The sequence below is a fragment of the Rhinolophus ferrumequinum genome, chromosome 12 (assembly GCF_004115265.2).
Source record: "Rhinolophus ferrumequinum isolate MPI-CBG mRhiFer1 chromosome 12, mRhiFer1_v1.p, whole genome shotgun sequence".
Classification (NCBI taxonomy): domain Eukaryota; kingdom Metazoa; phylum Chordata; class Mammalia; order Chiroptera; family Rhinolophidae; genus Rhinolophus; species Rhinolophus ferrumequinum.
Genome location: NC_046295.1, coordinates 72,364,564 through 72,382,772, shown reverse-complemented (window position 1 = coordinate 72,382,772; position 18,209 = coordinate 72,364,564). Strand labels below are relative to the sequence as shown.

Sequence of the window (18,209 nt, the reverse complement as noted above, 5' to 3'; positions counted from 1 at the left end):
CCAGCCATGCGCACGCTCTGTGGCTCGCAGTTGGGCAGAGCAGTGCGCCTGCGTCCCGCCGGCTGCGCATGCGCAGGCACGAGGTGGCCCTTGGCGGTCGAAAGGGGAGTTCAAGGAGACGGGGGCGACGCAGCCGCGGGTGCCTCGTCCGCCTCAGGGCGACAGCCATCATGCCGGGGATAGTGGAGCTGCCCACTGTGGAGGAGCTGAAAGTGCAGGAGGTGAGGCTCGTCCGGAGGACAGGCAAGCGGGGCATCGGGCTGCAGTTCCCGGGCCTGGGCCCAGCCCTGCTTCAGCTCAGCGGACTCCAGGTCCCGGACCCCCGACCCCATGCCCCCCAACACGTGTGTAGGTCCACCCCCGGACGCCCCTTCCTCAGCTCCGGGAAGCGCCCCACCTCAGCCCGCGGTGGCTCGAGAACTGCCCCCTGCTCCACAGCGACCTGCGTCTTTACGTGAATGATAGTGATAGTTTTTATTAAGCACCTGCCAGGGACGCTTTCCTTACTTCATGCCATGTGATACTCAGACCGCCCTGCGAAGTGAGTATACAACCCGGGGTGCTCACCGTCGAGAGACACAGGGACAGTTACCTTAAAAAGCATCGTCGGTGCAGAGGGCGTTAGAGTGGAACTGGGAAGCCCAGGAAAAGGATCTGAGTTTGGAGCGTGCAGTTGCTTCACAGCCCTGGGAAGGTGTTTGGTAATAAGACATTTGAGGCATTTAGTTATTCAAGAGCTATCATTGGAGTAATTACCATGTGAACAGACACTGGAAAGTAAGTAAGAGATAATGCCCCTGCCCTCACAGAGCTTATAATCTAATACGGAGCCAGACATACAAAGAGGCAATTACAGTGCAGTGTAGTTAGTGCTTGAGGAATGGAGACAGCACGAGACGAATTACAGCAAACATGATCAAGCCTTTTCTCCACGGCCGGTGGGATTTACATGCATTAATTCAGGGAACCCTCCTGGCAACACTAAGGGAGGATACAACTGGCCTCCTAAGGAAACAGGCCCTGAGAGAAGAGGTGATTGGCCCAAGGTCACGTAGCTGGTAGGTGGGAGACCTGGACCGGGAACCCAGGCCTGATTTTAAAACCCATGCTTTTAAGTTACTGAATTACGGACAAAAGCCCAAACGAGTGGGAAGGCTTCACAGAACCATTTTGTGCTTCGCGACACAAGTCCTGTTTGATGACACTTCAGTGTTGGTGGGCAGCGGCAGTTGCGGAGCCGGAAGAGGTGTCTTGGGCTCAAAAAGGACCAGGACACAATCTCCACAAGGCCAGACTGAGCAGTTTGGACTTTATCCTATAAGTAAGGTGATGGGGAAAGGCGGAAGGTGTTAAGGCAGAGGAGAGAGGAGTTTCATGGCCCGACGGGAAGATCAGGCGACACTGGAGGAGAGGGAGGGCAAGACTAAAAATTGTGTGCCAGAAATTACATCCCAGGCACCATGTTAAGTGTTTTACCTGCATTACTTCACTTCATATATGCCTGTGAGAATGGCAACTATTATTTTCCTCCGATGAAGAAATTTTTAGTTGTGTTCAGGGACTTTATAATAAAGTGACATTTACTAAAACGGGGGGTGGGGGGTGCTGCCAACAGTCAGTCTTTTGTTTCTTGCCCTACTGTGAAGCTGGCTTAGTCTCAAGTTGCTGTATTTTTCATGAACTTTAATTTGGTTCAACAAACATCTGAGGTTTTACTTCCTGCAAGTATTCTATATCTGGAATAAATTTGCCTTTAGGCTGCACACAGTTGAATTGAGAAACATAATTACATAAATAAAGTACAAGATTAAATGCTATGGAAGAGGGGCAGACATGGCTTAAGAAAAGAGTAGGATTTGAAGTTGTATCTAAATTCTAGGCCTAATTGCTTGGTTACCTTGATTAGTCACTTTTAGCATTTGTAGACACTTTTATTTGCAAGATGAAGTGATTCTAGCTGTATAATTCTCTGAGGCTATAAAGGGAACAGAAAGCACTTCTTGGGCATAATGTAAGAATTACAGGCAGAGATGGAGACGAGCTTTCTAAGCCAGGGTGGGATCTGAGCAAAGGTAAGGAGATGGGGAAATGCAGGGGACCCAAAATGGGTTCTGGGAACCACAAGAGATTCCTGTTTGAAGTGTCGTAAGTGAAAAGTCTGGATCCAGAAGGCTTTGAATACCTCATAGCACATTTAGGCTTTATGCTGCTGTTATGCTTGAATCTGTCAAGGGTTTTGTTGCTAATTTGTTTTAATAGCAGAGTAAGATACGAATTGTCTTTTAGGAAGATCACTCCAGCAGCTCTGTGAAGAATGGGTTGAAGGGAGGACAAGAAAAGTGGGGAGACTAGTCTTGGTGGCCGTTGAAATAATTGAGGAAGATATTAATGACCTCACCATAACTGGTGATTATGTTTAGAGAGGCAACGACAAATTTGCCCAGAATTGATCAGACTGAGCAACAACTTAGGTATCAGAGGCAGGAAAATTGAGGAATCCATGTCAGATTTGCACCCTGACGATAGGTTGAGTGAAGAAGCCAGAAGGAGCAGGCTTGAGGGGCAAGTTGGACACATTTTGGGCCTCATTGACTTTGGAGTTATGACAAATCCTGATGGGAAAAGTAGGCAGAGCTTTGGGCTGGAAGCTCCTTGTACACACTGACAGTTTTCAGCAGAAAGAAGAGCTAACGTTTATGATGTGCTTTCTATGTGCTAGGCACTGTTCTTAATATATTTGTATGTAGTAACTCATTTAATCACAACAGTTCCACCGAATAAGTACTATTATCCTCCCTTTTACATAAATTAAGTAAAATATAAGGCATAGCATAAATTAAGTCCTATAAAAAGAGGCGCAGACATGGTTTAAGAGAGAGAGAAGAGGACTAGAAAACTGTATACTAGATTGTAAGACTTTTTCTGCCTCCCTTTCTACACCTGCAGACTAATATAAACCTGCTATTGTGAGGATAAATGAAGGGGGACATTGAAATTCTGTGTTCTTTGAGACAAAGGGAGCTGAATGAATTTGAGAGGGTATTCACGGTAAGCAGCTGTGAAAAGATGTTGTTTCTGTCGGAATCCATCAGTCTTAGTGAAGCAGCAGGTGAAGGGCGATGGTGACATCTGAAGTTCCTTGCCATCTCAATAATGGGAAGAGGCCTGATTGGAGGTCACAGTCTCTAGATTCCAGTTATTTGGTTGCCACTGACCTGTCATCTGGAGAACGGCTCTCTTTTTCCTCAGGATAGATTCCATGTGGGTTTCTCATCCTTTAATTCCCTGTGACAGCTTATTTTACATGCTCAGCATCGTGGGTATACCTATATTTTTATAAGACCTCTACATTTGTAGAAAAGTAAAGCAAAGCATGTCAGTGGCTTTTTGGGCATGAGAGCTGTGAAAGCATTTGAGTTATTAAATCAGTTCGAGTCTTGATTTTTATTCTCCCAACTCTTTATGGATAATATAGCAAACAAGTGTTTACCACTCAATGAACCTAAATAAACTCTTATTACTAAAAACTGGAATATAAAATTTTACAGATTTTAAACAGATTTATGAGAGTTGACATGGCAGATTTCACTTACATCATAAGTTAACCTTTGCTTTGATAATTATAACAGGTGTGACATTAGTAGACATAGTCGTAACTTTATTCTCCTCTTCCTGTAGTGTATAGATGAATTACTTTCTTCATTTTCCTTGCCTTTTATCTTACTAATAATTTAACCTAAGCTGTGTGAAATTCATAAAAAATAAAATTTTTATTATAATACAAATAATTATAAAATTATTCTCGCATAAAAATCCATGAAAAATATTTGCAAATCAAATCCAGTGCTATCTTAAAGCATAGTACACTATGACAGGCTAGATTTTATTCTAGATACAATTGGTCAGTTTTAGAAAATGTGTAAATGCTCTATACTACATTTATAGATTAATGAAAAAGAAACCTGAACATTTCAGACTTTCGTGGTGGACAAAATAGCAATAGTAAAATACTACTAATTAGGATTAGAAAGAAACTTCCTTGATGAGGAATAGCCAAACAACTATATCCCAAACAAATGTCATTCCAAAACTGTGTTTTAAAGTTTAGAAAAAGGCAAGGATGCCTACTGCCATTGCTGTTCATCTGTATTATCCTGGAGATTTTGGTCAGGGCAAAAAGAAAGGAAAGAGAAGAAGAAGAAAAAGATATAAATATCAGAAAGGAAGGGAGACAGTTTTATTTATAAATGGAAGTTTTTCCGTTAATTCTCATTAGTTTCGTATCAGAACTAACAAGATCAGTAAGATATTTAGTAAGATATGGCTAGAGAGAAGACGCACTGTACAAACAAGCAGTAACCAATTTGAAATCTAATAGAAAAATATTCCTACTTAGATAGGAGGACATTTTGACAAGTATGTCAAAAATGTTAACATACTTGAGGAATAAAAAAAACATGCATCGTTCCTATATGAAGGAAACTAATTTTAACCGAAGAACATCAAAATGACCTGAATAAATGGAGAGGCATACTGTGTTCTGGACGAGAGGGCATAATTCCTGGATTCTTATCTCTTTTGTAACTGTCGTATCCCCAGTCTCGGGCACAGAGTCAGTGCTCAGCCGCGCTGCTCGTGCTCCGTACTATTTGACTGCCTGGTGAACCACAGTAAACGTTAATTCAATTACAGTTTGGTTTAGGGAGAACTGACATCTTGACTGTATTGGATATCTGTGGAAAACAAAATCCCTGCCCTCTGGGAGCTTACATTCTAGTGGACGCACCGGAGTGACCACCGATGCTGGTTTATATAAAGTGACTAGGAGAAGACTCTCTGAGGAGGTCAAATTGGAGCAGAGACCCAGTGATGTAGAATTCCCTGTTCCCTTCTCATTTAATATATAACTAAACTTACTACAACTCCAGTTGTTTTGGGGGGGGGTGAGGTGGGGTGGTGTTTGTTTGGAAGAATGGCCAAGACAATTTTGAAAACGAAGAATAATGAGGAGAATGGTCCTCCCAGATAACAAAGTGTTCTGTTAAGTTGCAGTAATTAAAACTGTGGTACTGACGCCGGAAAAGGTAGTACGTACAGAAAAGGCCAGCGGGACTGTCGCTGCCGCAGCGGTTCCATAGGCCTGGGACTGTGTGCATTTCCCTGTGAGCTTAGCTGTAGCCACACTGTTTCTCCAGAAAATGACCTGGAATGTGAGTGAGACTGACATAGTTTTAGGGATGGCTACCATGGATGGACACTATAATTTCTAAAAATTCACAAATTTTAATACTTTATTAGTAATGTATCGTTCTACTATTAGATACATTTTACTGTTCTAATACTAGATATATACTGGGGGTGCCAAAAAACTGTATACATTTTAAGAGATGTTACCTATGTATTACTTTTCCAAGTTGAGTTACAGTAGCAGTGTGTAGTATGATGTTCGCTTACAAGATGGCGTTCATCAAATGAATGCTGGCACCATTCCTTGTAGTACAATTTTAATACAGTTTTTTCCTTTCTTAAAATGTGTATACATTTTTTTGGTACCCTCTGTACTATCTAATATTCTCGTATGTTCTAATATTCTATTTCTTTTGTTCCTGTAGAGGAGACTCAAGAAAGCCCCCAGAGTTGGTTCCTCCCATTATGTCCCAGAAGCTTCCGTCTTCCTTTGGAGCACCACTTTCTCTGTCATAAAGACCTGAGGGTTCTGTTGGGGCTGCCGTTTGCTAGAGCTCGGGGATCTCTAAAGCACGGAAGCTTCTAAAGGGTTATTTGGGCAGTCCCCTGCCTTCCTTTTCACTGCACCGTCTGAGCCGCTGCCTTTGTGTTCTCTCTGTTGTGACCAGCGTGAGGTGAAGTGGGGGAAGTGATGTCCCAGTCACACAGCTGTGTGCTTTCTCCCACTGTGCCTTTCCCCAGGTCAAGGTCAGTTCCTCTGTGCTTAAAGCTGCGGCCCATCACTATGGAGCGCAGTGCGACAAGCCCAACAAGGAGTTCATGCTGTGCCGCTGGGAAGAGAAGGACCCGCGGCGGTGTTTGGAGGAAGGCAAGCTTGTCAACAAGTGCGCTCTGGACTTCTTCAAGTAAGAGTCTTTTCACATCACACCTGCTTGGGTGAAACACCAAGGCGTATGTGTCGCAGTGAACGTCCAGCTCGTTAAAGGGAAGGGTCTTTTAGTGACTCATTTTAGTAGGAAATGCAAGGCTTGGAAAGCAGGTAGACCAAAGCAAGCACACAGTAAGTGATACAGTTATGTTATTTGTCCTTTATTATTTGGCAAGTGCTTCCATCTCCGTGAATCTCAGTTTCCAAATTGTTAGAATAATACCTGTCTTATGTAGGGTTGTTATGAAAAATTTGAAAAGGCACCTAAGAACAACTCAGCTCAGTGCTTGCTAGTGGAAATCACTAGATTCCGTGTTTCCCCAAAAATAAGACCAGGTCTTATATTAATTTTTGCTCCAAAAGACGCATTAGGGCTTATGTTCAGGAAATGTCATCCTGAAAAATCATGGTAGGGCTTATTTTCCGGTTAGGTCTTATTTTCGGGGAAGCATGGTGGTTATCTTTATCATTACCACGGAACACACAATTATGGAAAGAAAAGTATATTCAGAGCCAAGTTTTTGGGTAGGTCTCTGTGCTTGATACTGTAAGTAAAAAAAAAAGTCGAAATTATAGTTGTAGAAAAATGTTTTAACAGCCATATTAGTCAGATCTCTATTGAAAGGGACAGAAACTCAACTCAAAGGGAATTGCCTCGTGTAACTCGGAAGTCCAGAAATGGGACTGGTAGCAGGCAGGGCTGGATTCAAGGGCTTAAATAATTTCACAGTGACGGGTGTCTTTTTGCCTCTCCTCTTCTTCCCCTTCTGCTTTTCTCTGTCAGACTCCTTTTCAGACAGCCTCTTTCCTTGCTACAGCAAAAATGGTTACCAGCCACTCCAAGCTGCTATGCTCCTTGCTTAGCAGCTGTAGATAAAGAGTGCCAATTCTCCAGTAATTTGGGCAGAGGTCCCTGGACTGAGTCCGATTGGCCTGGTGGGTTGATTTCATGTGCACGTCTTTGAATCAGTTGTGTTTCAGGAGATAAAATGCTGTGATTGGTCAGGCCTGAAGTGGGAGTAGACTTGATTCATCTAAACCACATTGCTGGGAGGTTGGGAGGGGTTGTTTCCTAAACGAAAATGAGAAGGATGTTAGAGAAGAATAGGGAGTGACTGCTGGCGTGGCAAAACCCACAGATGTCTGTTATAATGACGTTAGAGGAAAAAATCAAATTTCTTTGCATAATAGCTGCACTCCTTTCTTGTTTCTGCTGTCCGTGTCCACATGTAGAGATATTTTTGTGGTTAAAGTCATAGTGTGTCTTTTAAAATTCATTTTTCACTTGAAACTATTGGGAACTTTCTCTCAAATTGCTATATTGTCTTCATGATCATCATTTTTACTGGCTATGTAATATTCCATCAGTCAGTAAACCAACCATAATGTACCTGACCAATTCCTGTTATTAAACATCACTGTGGATTCCAGCTTTGATGGTTTTGCATAAGTCTGCAGTGATTACCTTTGTGTGGAGAGCTTTTTCATTTTTTCATCAATCCTTGGCATAAATTTCCCAGCAGTGAGGTTATTTTATAACAGGCTTTCAATATGTTTTGTGGCTCTTCAACAACAGTTGCCATTTTTTGACGTTGAGTCAGTTACACTGTCTTCAGCACTGTATCTTGGTACCAGTGTCACCTATTATTTAAATATTTGATAGATACAAAATGGCACTGAATTCTTGCTTGAATTTGCATTGATTTGATTGCTAACAGTTGTTTATTTTTAAATTTTTTATTTAAACATTTTTTTTTTTTAAGTAAGAGTTTATTTGAGCCAAAACTGACAACACTGCCAGGAAGCAAGATTTCAAATGCTTCCAAATTTTTTATTTTCTAAGAGAATTTTGGCAAAGCGTTTCTCCTTTGGCCCAGACATGGTACGTTTAAGTGGGAAATGTTTGTATTTCACAAGCTTCCGAGGTACTTAACTGCCTCCATGAGAGGAATTCCTCACTGCTGAAGTTGCTTGTTGTAGGCACTGGTATGTAACTGTCTTGTTGGGTGTGGGTGCCAGGGTGACAGGGTCCAGAACAGAGACTAAGTATTAGAGTACTGATCTGCAGGCCTTGTGCCGCAGCATTTTGGAAGAATATGAAACTCCCATTGGAAACCAGAGTGATTCTCAGGTAGAGGTTTGGTGGGTGCAATTTTGTGTACCATGGAAATCCAGCTCAGCAGGGCTAGAGGTATTTCAGAAAAGCCCCCTACGGCTTTGATAGTCCTTCTTCCTTCCTCTTGCACACCCCACCACCTCCAAGGTTATACTCAGAATACCTGGAAGGGTACATGAAAAACTGGTAACAATGGTCGCCTCCCAGGAGGGGAACGAAGCAGGAATGGAAAGCAGATTTTTCACTATGTATTTCCTTAGACCATCTCTGAGATTCTTCCTGAGCCATGGTAAATAAGATTCCTGTGTTGAGTGTAGCTAGATTCTTGGAATATAACAAGCAAGCTGTTCGTAATTATTCCTTTGGAGGAAGGACGTGTTCTGCATTTCTTCCACTGCCTCAAATACAGCTTCTATGTAAAATAATGGTATTTTATTCTTGCTTTAGTTTGCATTTATTTGATTACTAGGAAGGTTGAATGGTAAGAGAAGAGGAATTCTGCAAAATAATTGCGGCTTATCCCTTTTATACACAAGAGGTACTTTTTCTTCAGCCTTTTTTGGTGGTCGCAGAATGAATTCATATGCTACCTTGCTTCTGAACAGAGAGCACCAAATATAATTTAACGTTATTAATGACAATGGAAATCTCTGTTTTGGTTCAGCGCATTAAGAGAATGAAGACCTTGAGCTTTTAAGGAGTGTATGGCAGTTTGCATATGTACTGAGTGACCCTGGGATGTTCTGCTTGGTAGTTTGTGTATTGCTTTTCATAATTCTGTCTCCCTCTTTGCCATTATCTGTCACCTCTGTCTGCATGCCCATCTCTGATTATGCCTACTTCTTTTCTAAACTTGCTAAGCTGGTAATCTTTAGAATTGGATCTAAAGACAAGAAGAAAAAATGAGGAGTTCTCCTCTGAGTAGAGTATATGCACGTTTGACCACGGTCTTTTGACATTTCTTCTCATTTATTTTTGCTGCATAAAGAAATTAGGTCTTATCCCTCAGAAGTCTTTTTTTCCTTATTGATTCTCGACCTAAGGCTCTCTTGTCTTGTAAGTGAGGTAAGAGTATTTATTTCCATCCTGTTCAAAGAACAAGGCTTTGTATTTGAGGTCTGTACCTATTTTTTCCCCACGTCTCTGTTTTTCATTGTTTTGCGAAGAGCTCCCCCTAACTTAGCCCTCTTTTCCAGGCAGATAAAGCGTCACTGTGCAGAGCCTTTTACAGAATACTGGACCTGCATCGATTATTCTGGCCTGCAGCTATTTCGTCGCTGTCGCAAACAACAGGCAAAGTTTGACGAGTGTGTGCTGGACAAGCTGGGCTGGGTGCGACCTGACCTGGGAGAGCTGTCCAAGGTAAAAAGTGTGTCCTGCTGGCAGGCAACTCGCTCACTGAGGGATGGGTAAAGGCAAGAGATGGTCAGAAAAGGGTCAGAGAGTGCAGGTCAGGTATGATTTGAGAAATCCAAATTTACCTAACAGGTTAATTAGGGAGCGATTATACACAATCCTGAAGGCAGTTTATTTAATGGAGGCACTCCTTTCAATAGCTCTTGCAGTATGTGCAGATTTGTTTGTGGTTAATTAGCTAATTGAAGAACAGAAGGGAGTAGATGAGGATAAACAGAATGTCAGGGGACACTGTCAGTTGAAAACATTGATGTAATTGTTGAATTCAGTGGGGAAATAGGATCAGGGTTATGCCAGAGTTTTCAGGAACATACCGAAGGTAAAAAAAAGTACATGCCTGTAGTTTAAAAAGCATGTTTTCCTAACTTTCTCCTACATTTCCTATCTCAGTTGTGATAACACCATCTGTTGAAGCATCAAAGCTAAAAACTTGAGTGTCTTTTTTCTTCACTTCTTACTCTTTTTCCTTTTATTCTGTCAATTCCTATAGATCAGCAACTCCTAGAAAAATTTTTGAATCCTCTCCCTGCCCCCATTTCTTGGACAATTCTTAACCTGGGCTACGTGAATTTCTGGGAGGGGAGGCTGGATCAGTTCAGATTTTAGAAGACAGCACATCCTTTGAAATTGAAAAAGAATTTAGGACATAATTACATCTTCACTACAGGCATGATCTGTGTGGAAAATGAATCCAATGTCACTTTCTTTTAAAAAACTTGTTAGGGGCTCTCTATAGCTTGCAAGATGAAGCATCCTCCCCAGATCATGGCATACAAGGCCCTTTACGATCTGACTTAGCCCTGCTTCTCAGCCTCATTACCCTCCCTTCCCTCTGGGACAGCATAGGTACCAAGGCATTGGGGATGAACTCAGGGTGTGAATGGAGACAGACAGTAGATGTGAATCGTAGTTCCACTACTTAGTCGCTATGGGATCCTGAGCAAATTGCCTAACATTTCCTATCCTCCCGCGTCTACAGAATGGGACCAGTATTAATCCCTAGTTTTCTGTGAGGGTTAAGCTAGAGAGCCTTTGTGACTCTCCAGCCTTACGCCTGACATATTGTTCCACAGTTATGTTCCTTCCCTTCTATTTGTGTATAGTATTTGTGGATAGTCGGGTCTTCAGCATGGTGTCATAAGTAGATGAATGGCTCAGCAATTTGTTTTTGATGTTTGTATCTGGATTAATTATTTCAGTTCAGATACCTTTTTTTGCTACACTGAGCAAATTGTTATTTTTTTTTAATTGCAGTTGACATTCAGTATTAGTGCCAGGTGTACAGCATGGTGGTGAGAGATTATATAATTTACACAGTGACCCCCACCCCCCCCCGCCCCGTGAGGCTCGTACCCACCGGGCATTATACATACTTGTTGCAATATTATTGACTATATTCTCTATGCTGTACTTTACATCTCCCTGACTATTTTGTAACTACCAATTTATACTTAATCTTCTTACCTTTTTCACCCTCTTCCTCCAACCCCCCTTTCCTCTGGTAACCATCAGTTCTTTGTATCTATGAGTCTTTCTGTTTGTTTGTTTGTTTGTTTATTTTGTTCTTTAGATTCTACATATAAGTGAGATCATATGGTATTTGAACAAATTATTATTATTATTATTATTATTATTATTTTAATTGGGGAATATTGGGCAACAGAGTTTCTCCAGGGCTCATCAGCTCCAAGTTGTTGCCCTTCAGTCCAGTTGTGGAGGGCGCAGCTCAGCTCCAAGTGCAGTTTTCAATCTTTAGTTGCGGGGGGCTCAGTCCACCATCCCATGTGGGAATCGAACCAGCAACCCAGCTGTTCAGAGCTCATGCTCTAACCAACTGAGCCATCTGGTCACCCCTGAACAAATTATTTTTAATAGTTGGTAATTCTTAAGTTAGGAAGTGGTGTGGAACTTAAGACATTTAATAATGAAAACTACCTTTTCTCATTTCTGTCTCATAAAAGGAGAATTAAAAAATCATACTGTTAAGAAAGCATATTTATTCCGGAATCTTTGTATTAACATTTTTAAAAAACCTATAAAATAAAAAAAAATGTCATTGTCTCAGCTCTTCAAAAAGTGTATTTCTTTAAGAGGATTGTCAGTTTTAGGTATATTTAAAATCAGTACCCAGTCTCGTCCTGGTGAGGTGATAATCAGCTGGATGAAGCCTAAATTTGAGCTTCATTCACTTTGCGTTCTGTTTCCTCTGGATTGCCCTGCCCTCCTGTGTTCCCCCAGGGAATTCTTCCTACTCACTCGTCTAATCTCAGCTCAAGATGTCGTGTTCTTCTTTGAAGTTTCTGACTTTCCTAGGCAGAATTGCTCTCTCATCCGTAATTCCATCATCCTTATAATACTAATATTGAAAATAACTTATGGCACATCTGCTATCTATACATCAGGCACTTGATGTATGTTATCCTGACAGTCGTGTCATTTTAGAGGTGGGAAATTTTGAAAGTTAAGCAAGCTGTCCAGCCTCGTTTACCTACCAGGTAGTTTGGCCACATGCTTCTGCTCCTTTTCTCTTTTGAGTGTGACACGGAAGTGGAAGTTGTTTTATTGTTCTTTCCACAATAGTTTGTCCTTTAAAGGGGTCCTTTTGTTACTCTCAGTTTGAGAAAGATTTTTCTCGATTTATTTCATAGATATCTTGAATTCCTTTAAAGGAGCTTCAAATGGCTGCTGGAGGCATGTGGAATTACTCTATCGAGCAATGAGGAACCATAGTGATCTCTAATTATAGCAGAGAGATGAGAACACTGTTTTAAAAACATACAAAAGACTACTCTGGACTTGTCGTCAGGAGACTTGGGTTCCAGCTCCAACTCTGACACTTCCCATGTGTCTTTACCTGAGAGCCTCCCTGTCCTCATCTGTGAGCTAGAGATGATAAGGCCTCCGAGGGTGGTTGCAGTAATTGTGCAACTGTGTACTTGGAAGCGCTGTTCATAATAAATGGCTTTCGAATTTGTACACGTAGGAAGACTAATGCGGTCCAGTTACTACATGGATGACTCAGAGTTCAGACCACGAGGTAACCAGCTGTTAATAACTGGCTTTGTGTCTTTCCACTTCTCTGGGCCTGTTTCCTCATCGTTAAAATGAGAACAGTTTCTGCTGGGTTTCCGATGGAGACTTTTGTGGCCATCGGGGCGTAGTCCATCTCTCTCCCTGATACCCACGGTTCCGTGTTCCAGCATCTCGCCTGGCCTGTTGGCTCAGCCTTTCACTTGCGATCTTGCCACTGTCCAGTCTACACCTTCCATCCTGCGGACGTAATTGAGTTACTTTCCTGCTTCAGGTTACCATCAGGTCAAAATCCGAACACCTTTGCATATCATTCAGTACCTTCATCATCTGGTTCCTGCCCCCCAGCGTAGCGTGTTACTGAAAAGCACAGGCTCTGGAGTGGGCAGACCTGGCTTTGAGTACTAGTTCTTCTACCGTTAGCTAGGTGGCCTCTGAACTCTGCAGAATGACCCACGGGGGTGTGAGGATGAGCTGGAATAGCATGCCCAGCCTCGTTTCTAACCGTGCTAATGCGTGGTTAGGTGCTTCATCTCCCGCCCCTTTTCTTGCAGCCCTTGCTTTGGCCATTCTAAAGACGTGCCTCTGTTTTCATGTGTCCTGTTTGTTTTCTTGGAATGTCTTTCCCTCCCCAATTGTCCTGGCTGGCTCCTGGTCATTCTTCAAGATTAAGCTAAATGTTGCCCCCTCAGAAATAGTCCAGGCCCCTCGCCTTCAGGACGGATCAGGTGTGTGGGGTCCCTGCTCCCCCAGCACTCAGTTCCCGGCTCAGGTATGGTAATTTGCTTAGGAAGTCTTGGTTGATTTTCTTGTCTGACTCCCTCATTAGACTGTGAGCCGTACCCTTCCGTATCCCTAACTTCTGCCATGTGGAATGACACAAAGTGAGCTGTCTTCATTGTTTACTCAAGGGTTAAGTGAGTCTAGATGTGATTTTTCTGGGGCTTCAAGGAAGAGGAGTAGTTGGGGAACAGGAGACAGTGGGAGGTACATTTATGGTCACAGACTACTCCATCTAGCTTCCAACTTTGCGTCTTTCCTCTTCACCCCTCGCAGGTCACCAAAGTGAAAACAGATCGACCTTTGCCGGATAATCCTTATCACTCAAGATCACGACCAGAGCCCAACCCTGAGATAGAAGGAGATCTGAAGCCTGCCAAACATGGCAGCCGCCTTTTTTTCTGGACCATGTAAAGATGGGTCCATGGCCCACACTGTCATGTGCCCAGACAACTGATGAAAACTCACATGCGGTTTGCATCGACTGATAGAGTTCTTTCCGGGATCACAAACATTAACAAAAAAGTTAATTTATGTGACTTGGCAGTTATTCTATACCATTTCCTGGCCATTAAAAAATTTAAAGGAAACAGTTGTATTTTATTATGTTTTATATAACCTTCTGGCCTTTAAAGATGACTTCCCCTTGCTTTTCTTCTTGTGGTTCTGCCTGTTCCTCTCCTTGCTTTAAGTAGGCATTCGCCAGTGTGGCCGGGAGCCCGTTAGATCATAGAGAAATGACTGTAAAGGAAAGGCTTTGTTACCTGAGGCAGCTCCTCGGGGTGTGTCTGTGTTCACACATTTTGGAGGAGCTCTCTTCCCATCCAACCTCTCTGACAAATAGATTTCCCTAAAGGTCATACAAGGGAAGCATCCAGGATAGGAGAAGTGAAGAAACTTTGAGCCCGTGACTCAGGCCATGGGAGGGGCCTCCTGGCTCGGTTTTAGCAGGTCTTGCTCAGAGTTCCTTAAAGAACCAAACTTCCACCACTTCCCCTGATAGCCCATCCTCAAGTGTTATAACCCAGATGTTTTTCCTGATAGACAAGAGAGGTGGAGGCTGAGCTCTCAGCTCCAAAGCCAGGAAGTCGGGAGGTCTGAGTGTCAGTTCCAGCCTTGGGTGTGTTCCTTAACCTCTTGCGAGAGGTTGAATTTGAGGACTGACTAAAGGGAACGTGCTTATCTACCTCCTGGGCAGGTTAAAGCCGCAGGATTTATAAGGCTCTGGTTCAAAGCACTATTATGTCTTCATTTTCCCTTTCATTCAATTTCTTTTTCACTATGAGGCTATTTCCTCTTCATCTGACTGGGTCACTTGACACCTGGTTGTGGCAATAAATTGCATATGACCCTGCGTAAGTCATCTTGACTCCCTGGGCCTTGGGTGCCTTCGTGCAGAGCTCTAAAATGAAGTTGTGAAGAGTAAAGGCCTTTCCCACCCCCTTCGAGATTCGCTTAAGTGGGGAGATTGCTGTGAGGCGTTAGCTGAGATGCAGGGCCTGTTGCCCAAAGTGTCAGGATAGTTAAAGCACCGCATGGTCTGCGTTCCCCCTACCCCACCCCATTCTGACCCCACAGTTGGGAACATTTTGGGTGAAACTTACTCCTACCTGTTCTGCCTCATTCTCCAATTTAATGAAGAAAAATAATAGGTTTTCACATTTATAAAACAGCGAAGTCAACATCCATTACCCTCTGAGTGGCCAAGTAATTGGAAGTCGCCTCTGGTGGGGAAAGTATGGACAGGTGGCATTTATAGGAGGATACCTCAGGCTGCGTGTTGCTTCCTCGGTTCCTTCTGCAAAGGAAGCTGGGACTTGTATAACTAATAACAACCATTAAGCACTGTATGCCAAGTGCTTTCCATATGTCTCCTTCAATGCTCAGAGCCCTTTGAAAGAGATGCTACTTTATGTCATGCCTCTTTCACAGATGAAGGCACTAAAGCTTAGGGAGAGGTTAAGAAGCTCCAGTCTTCTATTAGAAATGGTAGAAATGGGATACAAACGAAGAGAGTTTCTAATGGCCGTACTCTTGTCCTTCGAAGTCATCAGTAGTTCTCGTCTTGGATGCGTGCTGCAGCCAATCACCTGGAGACCTTTAAATACTGATGTCTGGATCCCACCCCCAGAGGTTCTGATATAATTGGTCTGCAGTGTGGTGGGGGCATGGGATTTCTAAAAGCTCCCAAGGTTATTCTAATGTGAAACCAAGGCCCAGGAGGTGAAGTGCTAGTGAGTAGAACCTAAGTGGCCAAGCTGAAATTTAAACCCAGATACACCTGATACACCAAAGCCTATACTCTTCATAGATGTGTGTGTGTGTGTGTGTGTGTGTGTGTGTGTGTGTATATGTGTGTGTATATATATATATATATATATATATATATATATATATATATATACACACCACTGCTTATAAATCACCTGGAGATCTGGTTAAAATGGAGATTCTGATTCAATAGGTCTGGAGTAGGATCTGAGATTTGGTGCTGCTGGTTGGTGCTACTGTTGCTGGTCTGTGGACCACACTTTGGGTAACAAGGGGATAAACCATACTGTCCGTGTGAATGCAGGATCTGTGGCTGACAAACCTATCCCGCTGCAGTGTCCAGCTGCCGGCACTCCAAGAATGTTAATTCACCTCTTTAGAATTAGAGCAACAAGTCCTGAACTGCTAATGGCTTCAAATTCAATTCTAGGATGTTTTAACTTTTGCCCAAGTTGGACAGCAGTTCTTGCCTTCCCCTCCTCCCCACCTTGCTTTGAATTCCTTGAACAAAGAAACTGACTTTTGGCTTTCCTGTATTCTTGATGGCATTACACCACTTCATAGCCTTCTAGGGCTGAAGAGTCTAGGTGAAGATAAAATTCCTAAAATCTCTCACAACAAACGCATCTCGCCATTTCAGTGGGTAAAAGGTCATAGAACAATTTGGAAGCAGTTCCTGGGAAGGATCCCTGAGCGGGGCTCCAATTGATAGTCAGAAAATCTAACCGCTGGTTTGGCTTGAGGATAAAGAGACTAATTCCTTGCATCCCCAAAGGAAATGTATCTGCTTTTTCCTTGGCCAAGCCTGTTCCTGTCTTCTCTATCTGAGTTCGTGGTGTCTCCATCCTTCCAGTGTCAAAACATAAGATGCACTTTTGACTCCTTCCGCTCACTCCTCTGTGCAATCCCAACACCAAGTCCTGTTGAGTTCCTTCTATAACCTCTCACATTTGTGACTTCCTCTTGTATCTCACTGTCACTGTCCTAGCCTGTTTTTGTTCCCTTGCCTGGATTATGAACGCTGCTTCCGATTTGGTCTCCTACGTTCATCTCACCCTCCAGTTCATTCTCCAGCTTGCTACCATGGCTCCTGAGTAGCTAGTAACTAAAGCCCAATCCTTACTGACATTTGGACACTCCATAATCTGGCCTCAGCCTAGCCCATTTTTTACCACCATTATCTCACGTCTCCTTACCGTGTACCGTACAGACTCCCAAATATCATTCCTCAAGTGTGTTTTCCAATTTCCAAATCTTCACTAATGCCACCGTCCACTTGCAAGGAAACAACCCTTCCCTCATCTCTGCCTCTTGAAAGTTTACCCATCTCTTAAGGCAAACACTAGTGCTGTCTTCCCCAGGAAGCGTCCCTTTCCTACAGCCAGAAGTGGTCTTTCCTGTCCTTTTGTTCCCATGATACACTAGGGCATGAGGGGTGAGCGCGAGGGCTCTGGAGTTGTGCTGTTTGGATCTGAATCCAGGCTCTTGTCATGTAATAGCTGTGTGACCCTAGGCAAGTGCTTAACTTGTCTGTACTTTATTTTCCTTATCTGTAAAATGGGAGGACAATAATACCTCCTTACATGGCTCTGAGCATGTCATGAATTATACACATGAACTGCTTAGTACAGGGTTGGTGAATGATAGCCATCGTTAAGCACCCTATTTGAGTAACACCTGTCATGGCACTGGATATATTGTGTGTCTCCTGGCCTCAGTACTCTAAGATCTGGACTTTTATTTATATTTCTATATTTTAGTGTCCAGCTCATGACAGACATCAGGAAATGATTATGCCAGATTTATCTTTCCAAAGAACATCCAAACCCTCTATTTGCTACAAAAACAAAACAGAACAAAACAAAAAAACAAGTTAATTTTGTAGAAAAAGGAGTAATTCTTTGAGGTAAATTGCCATCTTTGTAGGTATCAAATCCTAGCTGAAAAGCTTTGGCTATAATAAAAGATGTGTTCTTCTGCCCTGAAATGGATCACGACATACTTGGGTTTTAAAAAGTACCGGTTGCTTCTACCACATAGTAAGTGTCAGTTTGGGATTGTGATGCCTTTGTGTGTTTTGATCATTTGTAATATGTGTCACATGTAGTTTGTTTTAATAAGATACTGAAAGCTGCAAATTTATTTACTTTGGAAAAATAAATTAGGATGGGTTTAAGAGATTAGGGAAAGATTAAGTTAGAAACCCTAGGCTTTGTTTCTGAGCAGTGGTCCATCTGGGAAACAAATGGAGGTTGTCTGGTTCCAAAGGCCACACTTGTCCCTTGAGGTCATTGACTTCAGCCGAGGGTGCATGCTAGAATCACCTGGAGACCTGTAAGTGCTGATGTCAGGATCCCACCCCAGGTATTCTGGTGCAATTGGTCTGCAGTGTGGCCTGGACATGCAGAGTTTGTAATAAATAACAGGACTCTTGCTCAGTTATACTCAAAAATACTTTCTTTGGAGGGAGAAAAAGGGGTA

General features: G+C 42.7%; 1 protein-coding gene across 1 annotated transcript; it reads left to right on the top strand.

Annotated features, from left to right (window-relative positions):
• Positions 1-54: 54 nt before the first annotated feature.
• NDUFA8 (NADH:ubiquinone oxidoreductase subunit A8) lies at positions 55-14,047 on the top strand. The gene is made up of 4 exons (XM_033124053.1): positions 55-221; positions 5,929-6,092; positions 9,428-9,593; positions 13,734-14,047. The coding sequence occupies exons 1-4, from the start codon at positions 69-71 to the stop codon at positions 13,869-13,871; spliced, it is 621 nt and encodes a 206-aa protein (XP_032979944.1). The 5' UTR covers positions 55-68; the 3' UTR covers positions 13,872-14,047.
• The last annotated feature ends 4,162 nt before the right edge of the window (positions 14,048-18,209 follow it).

What these genes read in the sequence shown, in the direction of transcription:
- NDUFA8 (XM_033124053.1), top strand. Translation starts at nt 69, where the DNA reads ATGCGCAGGCACGAGGTGGCCCTTGGCGGTCGAAAGGGGAGTTCAAGG. An exon ending in AGGAGCTGAAAGTGCAGGAG is followed by an intron (nt 222 to 5,928) that starts GTGAGGCTCGTC and finishes GCCTTTCCCCAG; the next exon opens with GTCAAGGTCAGTTCCTCTGT. An exon ending in ACCTGGGAGAGCTGTCCAAG is followed by an intron (nt 9,594 to 13,733) that starts GTAAAAAGTGTG and finishes CACCCCTCGCAG; the next exon opens with GTCACCAAAGTGAAAACAGA.